Source organism: Halyomorpha halys, unplaced genomic scaffold, assembly GCF_000696795.3.
Source record: "Halyomorpha halys isolate HHAL.00 unplaced genomic scaffold, Hhal_1.1 Scaffold373.1, whole genome shotgun sequence".
NCBI classification, from domain to species: Eukaryota; Metazoa; Arthropoda; class Insecta; order Hemiptera; family Pentatomidae; genus Halyomorpha; species Halyomorpha halys.
In genome coordinates this window covers 673,584-687,568 of record NW_027109386.1, presented here as the reverse complement: position 1 = coordinate 687,568, position 13,985 = coordinate 673,584, and the positions used below count along the sequence as shown (strand labels likewise).

At 31.9% G+C, this 13,985-nt stretch overlaps 2 protein-coding genes across 2 annotated transcripts in view; one reads left to right on the top strand and one right to left on the bottom strand.

Moving 5' to 3' along the window:
• The window catches only part of LOC106681898 (neuropeptide SIFamide receptor), a 135,274-nt gene that overhangs the window by 108,973 nt on the left and 12,316 nt on the right, over window positions 1–13,985 (top strand). The gene's annotated exons all lie outside the window — the stretch shown is intronic.
• On the bottom strand, window positions 10,011–11,732 carry LOC112211198 (dynein regulatory complex protein 9). The gene has a single exon (XM_024362434.2). It carries the CDS (start codon window positions 11,627–11,629, stop codon window positions 10,313–10,315), a length of 1,317 nt encoding a protein of 438 aa, XP_024218202.1. The 5' UTR covers window positions 11,630–11,732; the 3' UTR covers window positions 10,011–10,312.

Here is a 13,985-nt window from a genome sequence, read left to right as displayed (position 1 = left end):
AATATAGTTGTATTATTAACTGATCCTCAAGACCCACAAATATATATTCGCATCATTGTTAGTTCTGTCTATCCATCTGGTTTTTGCCCTCTCACCTGGTCTCTTGGCTACTATACTGGCATTCATTGTTGTGTAGAGGCATCCTGATGAATTGCTTCGAGCCATGTGTCCTGCCATCTTAATTTCTTTGCCTTCATATCATGAGATAATAACTGAGCAGTCTCTACAAGCACTGTTTGTTCTTCTTCTCATGTGTTGAGGCTCTTACTACAGATCGCTTCTGTAACTCCAAACTTCCAAATCTCGCAGCTGTATCAGGGCTGGCTTTATCATGGCATTGTATACCCTTAAGTTCAGATTTAGAGTTTTTCGGGCGTATATAAACAACCGAGGCATATATCGGCCCTCAATATGTAATTTCAGTTTAGCTTGACTTTTTGTTTTTGAGCAACTGCCCCCCCTCCCCTACATACAAACACACATACACAGGCTGGTGCCCAACATTGAGGCTTGGGTGAATAGGTACCACGGAGAGGTAGACTACTACATCACTCAGTTTGTCACTGGGCATGGTTGCTGACGAGCCTACCAGTATAGGTTTAAGCTCGATGACACTGGAGCATGTCCATTGTGCCCAGGAATGGAAGAGAGTGCAGAACACGTTTTCTTCTTCTGTGCCCGCTTTCATGAAGAAACACACACACAGACCATTTTGGACTCGGGGGACCTCAAAACGAGTATTTCCGTCAAAAACTCGAATTTGAAATTTCGCAAGCTTACAGTATATACCGATACTTTCCCTTACAGTATAATTGATTTTTAGATAGCTCAAAGTAATAAATTTGAGTTACTAATATATAAACCAAACGTTTGTTTGAGCTAATTTAATAAACTCCCTATCCACCCAAACCTAGAAACCTAAATAAGTTTCTTACCTTGCTTCCTCTTTTATTACTGATAATTCTCCTAAGCTTAGAAAAAAAAAATGGCCTCGAGACCATGTAATATAGTAATGCCATGGGAGTGCTACCAAGGGGTAGTTTCTTCACAAATTACTTATTGTACTTTTAGCATAGATGAGTTGTAAATTAAAAAAAAAAAAAAAAAAAAAAAAGGTTTGAAAATATCAAACAATAGATTTTATTAAATAAATCAAAAATATGTATCCTTTTTTGTCTCATTATTTATTAATAATTGGTTTGTTATATGGTAGTGAATTTGGTGTGGATAATCTTATATGAGAAGAATTAAATATTAATGATTTCAAATTTTAAAAAATAGGTTTTTAACTTATAATAAAGAAAATGACCTAAGCAGAATGGCCTACAAAATAAACTTTAAATTAATGTGAGGAAGAAATTATAATTGAAGATGTCCTTGAGGATGGCTAAAACGTTGGATTGGTGAAAAATAAAAAGTGTTGAGACAAAAAAGGATACACATTTTTTATTTATTTAATAAATAATTACCTTGTCTCAAGAAATTGAAATAATATAATTAAAATAGATTTTATATTAAATATTATTATTATAGCATTACTATTATAGTTTTACTAATTACCTTTTCTATGCTAATATAAATCTGAACGATAGTCAAGTAGTTGAAAGTTCTTTATTCTCGTTGACGACTTTTGTTAATTAAGGAAGGGAACCAAAGCAGGTGAGTGGTTGTGCTGAATGAGCCAGCCATTAAGAAGACATTTTCAAGGAACTCACGACAGGCGAACTGCTTGTCCTTGCATTCGGCAAAGAGGCTGTAGACAAAAGGGTTTAGCCTATAACCAAAAAGAGATTTCCTCAATCCATGTATAGTTAGTTCCGAATTTCGATGCGATTGCATTCCATTAACCAAAAAAATAAAATCTTATTATATTTCTTTTCAGGAGTTCATTTACACGCTTTATCCATTTCTTTATTCTTTTAAGATTTGAACGTTTCGGGCTCCACTGCCCAATATCTATTTCTACAAATAAAAATGTTTACAATCAACAGTTTTCACAATTAATATATAGTTACAATCTACAAAGTTTATATAGCACCTTAATAAAAAAAAAAAATGTATACACATTTACCTACAAAATTCAATATTTATATGGATATTCATTCATTTCAATAATTTACAAAAATGTTTCCTGTGATTGAGCTAAAATTTCTTATTAATTGTTATTTTTTCCCCTTACATTATTATTACTTTATGGACATGTGTGATTTTTAAGTAAAAATCGTTTTTTTTTTATATATTCACAAATGAATATAAGTCCTATTTTTTTATTAACAAGCTTATTAAGTTTATTATTTTCTTTTTAGCAAAGCGATCCCTCCCCATATAAATAAAGCGCAAAATAGCGCCTGCGACTCCCTCCACACAGTGGACGTACGTCAATAAACTTTATTATAGTTCCGGGTAAAAGAAGGATTAAGCAATTGTAAATGTTTTTTCTATTTACATTTTTACCTCCTAAAACTTTTTCCAGAGGAGGATAAAAAAAAAAAAATAACACACTTACTTTTTTTTATTATTATTGCTATTTTCAAACAATGTTTGCCTACAACAGTTTTTACAATTGAAAATTATTTTTATTCCAAGTCATTATTAACATAAAAATATTATTTATTATGAAAGAAATATACTAAAGTTTCAAGTATATAGATCGTTATAGCTTCCTTATCATTTTTATTGGTAAACAAATGCGAATAAAAATACACAAGAATTCCTTTTGGCATTTTAAGGTGGGTAACATTTGTAGCAGTGTCCATCCACTGAATTGCAAAAAAAATTAAAATAATTCTTGTGAGGTGCATGAACTTAACGTAACTTAGCTTTCGAGTACGACCCTACTATGAGTCGAAATTAATCCTTGTTCATTTCAAAACAGGAACTTCTTTATTATTAACCATGACAATACTTTCCTAACTGTATTGCCATACATAGCAGGATTCCTAACCTTCCAGGTGATAACCAATTATCAGGTGAATGATAAAATAGTTCAAACGATAAATCTTTAGAAACTTTCGTCCTGCCGAACCTTAACGAGTACCATCTGTTTTTTTAATTTATTTTATTTTATACCAGATCGGCCTGTTATGGGCCTTACTTGGTTGATATAAACTTTATATTATACAACCATCTGTTGATAATCACTGATTTATATGCTAGGGAAAAAATGTTACTATTTTTTAATTCAATAGTCAAAGAGTCATTACTAATGTCATAACAACCATGAAAACGCGAAAACATTAATTTTTTTTTCATATTTTACCTTTATTCATTGTCTTTTATTGCTAACTAAATTGTTTATTATTTAAATTAAACAAACTTAAAGGTACACGTAGATATAGAAATATTTTTAATAGTTTAGCATTTAATCTCTGTCGGACTATGATATCAGTGTGACCAAGTTTATTAGGGAGTTTAGGTTAAAACAGAGATCTAGTGAGTTTAATCGAAACCATTAAATTGTTTTTTGAGAAAATGATAAAATTATTTTGCTATTTCGGGTATGTCAATTTAAGCAACAATGTTACCCTAGTATCTCTTGTTATGTATCTACCTTGAACACGAATTTAAGCCCAATACAGCTTTTGAGTTAAGCAGTTCACACGCATTTACATACGCATACGGCACATTCATTTTGTTTTAATATTTTGATAAAGTGGCGCTTGGGTATGGTATACGCTTGTGGCACCCATTTTGAGAAACCCTCATGCATAGTACAGTGCCGCACTAACAGCCTAACATTATGCGGTAAAATTGTTAACTCAATTTAGAAGCCCATATTGGATAGTTACATGGGAGTCGATAATGTTACTATTCGATTTGGAGCTATATGTGTAATTGTACTTAATATTGGTGTAATTATCTAAATTTTTAGAAAAGCTATTAGACAAGTGTGTGTTGTGTAACAGTTATAGGATGACCAGGCATATTATCAGCCCTATCCCCTCATAAACAAACACTCAGAATGTATATAAAGCAGACTAAGTTGAGGAATAAATGAGTATTAATTCAGCAAGTACCTCCGTTATTTCTATGCCCCTTTTTTCCTTTTTTAAATATTTTTACCCGACTGCACGTAAATTAACAAAACAAAAATACAATAGATAATTTAATGTACTATCTTTGATAAACCTCGGATAGACCAAAAGATCGAGTTAACGATACAATGATCCTAAAAGGAAGCAATTTTTTCTCTTTTTCCTTTGCTAACAGACTTGGCGGAGGCAGATTACCATAACCGGTAGGAAACTTCTACCGGCCCTCCGGTTCTTGACCTCCTCAACCGGCTGGAGAAGGTCCTCTCAGCTGTATATTGCCGTTTAAGGAGGAAGTATTGCTTAACATCATCTAACAAACATCAGGCATTTTAGATATTATTAGATCATAGGAATTTTTCTTTCCATTTGTCCAAATTGAAATTTCTTTACGTCCAATAGAGTTCGGACTACATTGGGTATTTTGTTAGCTATGAAAACTAGTCAAGACAGTCTTCGTCCATGAATCCTCAAAAGTATCATAAATTACACATAACCTCGATTCGAAATTATTCCAATGCATGTACTTTTAAAAAATAAATCTCTCATCCCAAAATCAAAATTAGCTATTCATTTGAAGTCTTCTGCTATGGCATGTAAAGAAGATTAAGGAGGTACCTCTGTACCTACGTACCTTTGTTACCTGCAACAATGATTCACCTACCAACATTGTTCCATAGTGCTGTAATCTTTTTGTTTCAAAATTAATTTTTAAACGAATAAGCTTTTTAAATTCTACAAAAAATTTTAACAATATGAGTCTTCATGCTCAATTTTTGAGGAAAATAAAAGCATCCAATTGTAATCTTTTAAAATCCATGATCTAATTTTCTTCAGAATTTTAAAAATTAATTTGAATAATTAATTATTTCTCAATTATTTCTTGTAATTTACAATTATACAGTTGACATCCCAACCAATTCTTACACTAAACCCACCATGTATGCCGATAACACATATGCTCAAAGTTAACAATATAATTGTTAATTGTTTAACGTCCCACACAGCATCCCAAACTATCCAATACCCCATCACAACCATTGAACAATGGTGTTATAACTGGAAGAATAATACAGTATCCTCAGTACTGTAATATTCCACTTATCCTTATATAACAAAACCGCTTCCTTAATCTAAATCTGGATAAACGACTAACTTGAAATCCTCATAAAAGACTGAAGAGACAGAAAACTGCGTCGATTCCAAATGTTACAACACTAACTATATGATTGGTCCATACTTCCGACACATTACAAAAGACTATGATCTACATGACCATAATAAGGTTTATCAAGATTTGAGTTTTGGGGCTCCACTAAACCATCGAATTCTTTTTCGGATCCAATCATTACAATCAATACCCTTAGTCATAACGTTGTTACAAATTAAATGATCAAAAAAAAGCCTAATCCATATATAGATTTATGGAATTGAGTTTTGGAGCTCCACTAATACCATCGAATTCTTCTCGTGTCCAAACTTTATAATCCAAAATGCTGCTTACTTTTTCACATATAAAATCATCCACAAAGACCCTTAATGTCCCATCTGTAGCCCGAACCAGATATCAATCCTTCCATTCTAAACTCTTTAACCAAAGTCAATAACCTTGCCTCCTTTTCTATTCCTGACTATCCTCCTAGGCACCTGATAAAAAAGTCTTCTGTTGTAGAAATGTTATTGGAGTGCAACCAAAGGGTAGTTCCTTCAAAACTCTGCATCATGCCATTGTATCAGAACTAACATCACATTTATTAGATGTATTGTTTTGTAATACAATTGTAAATACCAATAAATAAACTGAAAAGAAACATTTACAGCTGTTAAACTAAAAACACAAAAATGTAAATGTGATTAACCGACACACTACCTGCTGGTCTAGACATTACAGCCGCCAAGCCACTATCGCTTCCCGCCAAGACGAAGAGCTTTAGTTTTTTTTCACCTTGGAGCACCACCGATGTGTTCATTTATTCAACAAAATGTTAATAATTTTATAATATTATATATACACATGTAATTAGTATTATAATTGTAAATATGTTGATTTAATAAATAAATTTTACCAAAAAGAATGTACTGAATCCCAATAAAGTAAGTTCTTACAGACGGTGTCGCTCACCGGCCTTTGTATCGTTAGTAGAATCAATACCCCACCGATGGTGCTCAACAAGTACTTTCGTGAGGCAGTACATAAGACGTTCAGTAAACAACGTTCAAACTAGAAGTCTACACATGGAACATTAATGCTTTTATGGATCATTTTATTTGTTATAAAGTTTGGACCATTGGAGATTTTATGGAGAGTTTCGATTTGGTACGAGAAGAATTTAATGGCTTTAGCGGAGCCCAAAAGCTGAATTCTATAAATCTATTTGTGCCTAATTATATCCATGTAAATCAGTATTTTTTAAAATTAATTAGAATCTTTAAAAGATGCTACAGTAATTATTGTAATAAAGCACATATGTAATCGATGAGCAGTTTCCTTTTCAGTCTTTTAGTAGGATTCCAAGAATATCGTCAGTCCAGTTTTAATTCTATGTATCCAGTGAATAAACCAAGGATTTATTTAACAGCGATATGCAGAATGTTATTAAGATGTACAATATGCCAATGCCAAAGGAAAAGAGGTGGTTGACGACAATGGGTAAAGGTAATTTGATCTTGGTTGGTTGGATTTTATTTTAGTATTATACTTTTGACACCACCTAAGTAGATGGTAGGAATTAACAGTTTGTAAAACAGTACAGGTCCCAAACTCGATCAAAAGCCTGTTCTACATCGAGAAAGAATCCACGTCCATCACAGGATGAAATGGTTGGATAGTGAAACTGGATGTTTAATCAAAGTTGATGTAAAATTTTAAAATTAAACTTGAAATAAAAATGCAGTACTGAAAACCAAGGCCAGTAGATGAGTAATTGTTGTAGGTATCAAAGAAGGATTAGGTCCTGGGAACCTCCTTAATCCTCTGCGTTTCATGCTTCAGCATAAATACCTTTTTTGAAATCTTGACAAGTTGAATGCAGCACATACGTTTGGATTTTAAAATGTTTAGAGCTAGTGATTCTAGTTCTATTTCTCTGCAGTACCAGGAAGTTATCCTCAATGGCTTTAAACCAATTTAATTACCCAGATTATTTCCTTTGTTGACTTGTTGAGAAACCATAAACAAACTTTGAGTTTGGACTGACTCATTCTGCGGTACTTATTGTATACCAGCGGTATTACAACCCTATGTTTGTAATAACAAGATTTTGGCTTTCGCAGATTGTATTTGACAGGTTTAAGCCAACGAATATGGTGTTCCGATGACATATACACAAGTCCAGATAATCAGGATGAATCAAAAGATAAGCGGAATATTTCTATCATTCATCTTTGCTTAGTTTTACCATTTCTTTATTCGCATTAACAGTTAGCCTGGATAGTTTCAGATGCAGAGTATGGTATTAATGACACCTTAATACTTCATTCGCGAACTCATTCATACTTTTTTACTTTCACTTACCAATACAAGGAAAATACATTAAGGGAAAGTAATGCGATGATCCAAAAATTCCAATTTCAGTTTTCGACGAAAATACACGTTTTGAGGTTCTTGGAGTCCAAATAACCATAAAAAAAAAAAAGTAAAGACCATGAAGGATTCAGTAAAAAACCTTAATGCCCATTCGTGTAATAGATTAAACCATGGCTTCGTTATCTCTTGTTTAAATTGAAACTATTCATTTCTTGGGAGGGCCAAAATTTATATCTCACAAAGTGGTCTTTGTGTGATCTGCCAAGCTCAAAAATGAAAAGTCGCAAGAAATTGCATAGTCAAGACTAGTATCCTGGAATGAGACAGCAATTTGTTTGATAAAATAAACAAACAAGAAGTAGCACTTAATAGAATCGATTTTTCACTTTTTTTCGATCTACTCGACAACAGCTCTAACGATTTTGATTAAACTCGGTGAATGAATGAACAATTGAGTGGAGTTTAATCTCAGTTAGGTCTTATCCTCATTAGAATAATCTAACGGGGCTTAAATACCGAATTTTTAAAAACATTTCCTCTAAATTGTCTTTGATCTTATTTATTTTTAAAAAATCACTAGTTCTCATTGTTAGTTATAATTAGGGTTGGATTTTTATGTTTTCACATGTTTTTACCTGACCATGACATCTGCGATTCCTTACTAACTAAAGATGTTTCAAGACATTTCTAGCCAAAAGAAGCCATTTTTATTTTACATATTTTTAAATATTTGGCCTTTTTTACATATTTTGTAGTAAATTACATATTTTCTGAAATATTTGTTATTTTTAATATATGTTTAGATATTCTGTCCTGAATCACTTATTTCCTTAAATTATTTGTTCAATTTTAAATACATTTTTCGCAACAAGTACGTAAAATTCAAGAGAACGCAATAAACTGAAAGGTAAAATTTATCATTTATGATAAATAGTACGTAAAAATTCTATAGCTTCATCTTTGAACACGAATTAAATGCAGTGGCAATAATAAATTTTCACACAGAATTGCATCGTGATTTTTTCAGATTCAATTAAAGAGAGGAAGGGTCTTATTCCTGTAGCATTTTCCTAGAATTTGTTTGTTTACTCTTTAATCCATATATCTGTTTCTTTCTTTCCTCCTCAGATTTCATAGGTACCAATACTATGTATTTAGGTCTGTGCCGAGCATTTGTCAGGGCAGACATTCCTATCAACAAAATTAGCAATCCGTAAAAAACATTTCTTGAGAAATACACTTACAGAGTAATGCCAAATGAAAGCACTTTAAGAAAAAATTATTTGAAAATTATATACGAGGAGGCTTTAACGGATATTAGGAGAGCAATTTCGGATGGGCTGATTCGGATTTCTGTGGAACAATACCGAACTAGATGTAATGGAAATAGCTTCATTTAAGTATGCCCCTATAACATCAGTAGATGTTGAAAGATCTTTAAGTCGGTACAAGTCCATTCTGCGATCAAATTAACAAAGATTTTATTTGAAAATTTAAAAATGCATTTAATCTGGAATAATTTTGTAACCGACCCTGTGTTGAAAATTAAAATGTTATATAAATGGTTGCTTACTCCAAGGACATGAGTTCGAATCCGGCTGGGCAAAAAATTGTTTTGTGTTACACTGTAGCCGTGAGTCAACTCCTGTGGGGTCTTGGAGCCCTCCTGGGGTCCACCCAGCCTCTTAAATTGGGCAAAAATCGGGCGGTCGAGCATAATTTTGACCAAATCACCTCCTTGGACAACCGTTGATCTAGTAACAGTACTTTCTTATCAAAGTACTGAACCCCTGACCCTTCATGAGGTGAAGCGATATAAATTTCAATTTTTTTTTCATAATAATAATAAGTGTTGAGACTGTAGGGATACCTTCGTTGTAACTAATATTTCAATAAGTTAATGTTGTAATAATTTAAATGTATCTTAATTCTGACCATGTAGATTTCATAGATTGAAATGTAGATTCTAGTGCTAAATCTTTACCGTACCTAAATAAAAAAATTACGGCTCTTTTGTCAAACTTTTGTATTCTTAGCTGGGCCAATATTTATATTTTTTATTGCCAATTTTATCAACCCTAAAATACGAATTTTTTAGAAAAAGAAAAATTTTTGTTTATGATTTTCGCCTTCTCTTCTAGGATTTTTTTTTTTTTTTTCAAAAATCATAAAAATAACGATAACTTCAACATGAGCTTACCAATTTACATAAAACTTGGAAGATGTAAGTGAAAGTTGGGAAATGCGCACACCACACGCGATATGTTAACCCATTAATATCCAATTCTTTATCGGAGTCATCTATAAAGTTAATACCTTGTTTTATTATTAATGGCAGAGCTTTTACTTAATTTTTTTCGGAAAAAAACATAGAGAGCTAACGAAACGACCCAAGATTGGTGATAAAGGAATTAAGATATAATATTAATTATTATATATATAAAACTAACAAGTAATGCTTAGTTTTCATATATTTTTTTGAAATCACAAACAGGCATGAGTTCACTACATCATGTTATGAAACATTTGCATAAGCTAATCTCTCTTTATTTGAAGTTTAGGAATGGTTGTTAATGTTCATTTACAGATCTAAGATACACAATGTATTGTATCAATTAATATTGTCTGATTTTAAGATTTAGACTACATCGATAGAGTTGCGTTGAATCCAAGTGCGAAATATGATCCGTGTTGTCTTCTATCCTTCACTAAACTCTGGGCAAACATTGTGACACTACAATTGACAATAATCAACTTATGTTATATGAGAAGCAGATTTTTTTAATATAAGGGAGATTAGTGATAGTCTAGATCGAACAAGGGATTGTGTATGAACTGTTTTCCGTTTACTTTTGCTTCTAAATAAGCCTTTTTTGACAGCATTTCCAAGGAGTCGTTTTGTTTTCCTGAAATATCTTTGTATTTTCCTTGCAGCCCTAGTACATTTTAGTTCAACTACTTTTGCTTGACGTATATCTGATTCAGTTCGTTCCTTATCTTCTTTTAACCATTCATGAAGCTTTTCTTGCTCAGAGGCATACTCGTTTAGCTCTTTTAACAGTTCCTTTTCCTGCAAGATGGTTGCATTGCACATATCAAGTTCATTTTGTTTTTCTTCCATAGCTCTGTCATACTGTTTCAATACTTGTTTAAGCCGTTCCTCTGTTTTAATATTTGCTGTTCTTAAATCTTTTTCCTCTTTCACATGCTTACTCCTCAAGCAGTCAAGATCCACTACTTGATTATTTACTTTCTTATCTAAATTTTCTTGTCTAATTTCGTGCACCTTCCAATCATATATCATCCGTTCGTTCATTTTGCTTGAAGATTTTCCTATAACTTCTTTTAGATCGTTCATAAGGTTTTCTATGTCTCCCCTTATCTTCATTATCTTGCTCAGTTTAAACCTTAAACGATTTTCAGCAGCCTTAGATTGTTCTATGGTCTTTTCTTCCAATAAGAAAGCTTCATCGGTCTTGTCATTATAAGAAGTGCCCACTTTTCTCAAATACGCCTCTCTTGTTTCGGCTTCCTGCGGGCCAAGTTTCATTTTATCTAGTAAAGAGTACATACAAAGTTTCATATCCTGCAGGAAATTAAATGCAGCTTCAGAAATTGCCACTTCGTGTCTTTTTGAAATCTTCCTTATATCTTCGTTTTTGTATAACAAATTCAATGCACTATTAAAGTCATATTCGTCCCGTTGTGGAATATTTTCGGTTCTTGTAGAATAATTGTTGAAATAACTTGCTAAAGAACCTAATGATAATCGAGAAGAGGAAATGAACAAGTGATGGTTAGTTTTTTTTCCTAACCATAGGTCTTCATAAGGTATATACTTTTTGAACACTTTCTGTAACATCTCCAATTCATCTTTCTTCAAATAGGTTTTAATTAACTCAAAATTGTTGTCCAAAAGTTTGGGTATTGTCATAGCAAAAGCAAGTTTGTCCACGGTTTCTTGAATTAGTCTTTCGATTCTGCCAACATTTGCGTTGAAACGTGCAAACTTACCATGGAATATTCCATTTGGTGAATGTTCCGTTTCAAGCTGCCCATTACTGTAAGCCATATTACCAATAACTCAGAACCGCTTCAAAGGCTTTTAACAAACAAACAAAACACTAATTACTTTTTACCAGTTATTAACAAGATCTTAAAGGTAAATTATTAAAACAAATAATCAACAGATGTTTTTCTATATTGATATCTTTTTGAAAATCAATATTCTAATTATGGGTTAAGTAAAAGGACTAGTAAGATAATTTTACTTAATCAATATTTCACTAATCCATTAACATACAGTCGGACAAAAATAAAGGAATCAAGGGAAAACTTAAATTTTTAATAGCTCTCAGTAATACGAACGATCCGACATCCTAAAAGAATGTTGGAAACAAATCGAATTTCAAAAATCATGCTACTTATTAAAACTTGATTTAAAACTCATGGATCTAAGATTGGGCTGTTCTAAAATTTGAACAACACAAAATTTAGTTTTGTTTAAAACCTCTTGAACAATTCCTATCGCTAAAGAAGAAAGACCAGCAAGTGAAATAACCGCCGATTTCTGAACCAATTTTCAATTATTGTTTATAAAATTATAAATAATTATTATATTTAAAATTGAGAATCAAGTCTTAAATAAATCTTCTACTCTATGCTTCGACTTTAAAAGTTCTAATTAGATTAAATGAATTATTTAAAAATGAAAATAAGAACGAACCAATTTGATTAAACTATATCTTCCACGTTTTACAGCCGAAAAAATATTTCATAAATTTCCACCCTAAATGTAATAGCACCAAAAAGAGATTTACCTTGAAAAGGATATACTCAGATAGAATATTACATTACATAACCTAAGAAAGCTCTTAATAAATGATATATCTAAGACACATATAATCTAAGTGGAATATAAAACAGTCAAAGGAAAAAAAAATTAGAAATGGATCATTCTAAAAAAGTAGGATCTTTTAGACAGCATTTTTATAACATAAAATATTATATTTCCTATTCCTTAAATATTTCATAAATAAAATTTGATAACAAAAAAATTTAAACTTAGACTATATTTTGTTTTTATTTATTTGTTTAATACAAGATCAGCCTTACTGTTATGAAAATTTGAACATTAAGGTTTTAAAGAAGGCTAAAAACAAATTTGACTTCATTCTTATAAAAAGAATTCTGATGGGCGACTTTACTGGAAGCATTTTGTGGTGTTAGTAATGTATACATTTAATCTCATTTAATGAAATCAACAATATTTTTCAGGAAAAAAATTAAATGGAGTGGGTGTAAGAATCTTGAGATTGATAAATATCATGGACAGAAAAGATATATATAAAAAAATTGGTCATTGGACTCAACAAATGTCCAGTATTTTTCATTATGGAATTACCAGAAAAATTCAAAAATTAAAATCAGAGACCCGCTCACTATGCTAGAGTTTTTTTCTCTAACACTATTTTCTGGTAAAATATCTATCAAGCATTTGCGTTTCTTTGATACTTGAGAGCTGACTGCGCTTAAGGGTTTTGAAGATAAAGTTCTGATGATTAGAAATTTTGAGCTGTACCTCTTTCATTCTCATTATGCTTTCTATTGACTTAATTTATTGATACCATCCTAATGACTAAGAATTATAAGCCAATGTTACAAGTTAAAGACAGGCAGAAGAATCCATAATTTTATAATAGAAAATTATAGGTTGCATGTTCCTATGTAGGAAAACTAAGGGTTTTGTTTGAATATATACCAATTGGAATAACACAAAACATTGTATCTTCAAGAGTATTGTAATGATGTTGAAAATGAATAATGCAGTCGGTACAATTGAATTTACAAATGCAATAACTCACCAACCAATATTTTTGTAAAAGTTGTGGTTTTATAAATAATTTGTATAGATCAAGAGTTTTTATTTTGAAACATACCTCCATGTTATATATAATAACACAAATGATCAAAGGACAGAGATAGACCAGGGCATAACAAGCACGAACAGAGCCTTCTCCTCTCTGTCATGAATACTGAAGTCCCTAAAAATCTGAAACTAAGAGTGTACCGTGTATGATGTAACCATCTTTGATATACAGCTGTGAGACCAAGGCTCTAACAGGTACCCTCGATAGCAGAATTGAGAAATATGAACAGAAGGTCGTCCGTACAATTACAGAAGCGATGTAGGAGCAAATCCTTAATACATGGAGGAGAAGAACTAACAGTGAACTGCTTGTAGATACTGGTCAGTCAACATATCATTATATCAAGGCAAGGAGATTAAGATGGGCTGGACATGTGGTGCGAAGCAATCCATCAAGATGCCTCGGCACAACAATGAATGCCGGTATAGTAGGCAAGAGACCACGTGGGAGGCCAAAAACCAGATGGATAGACAGAATCAACAAAGATGCAAATATATA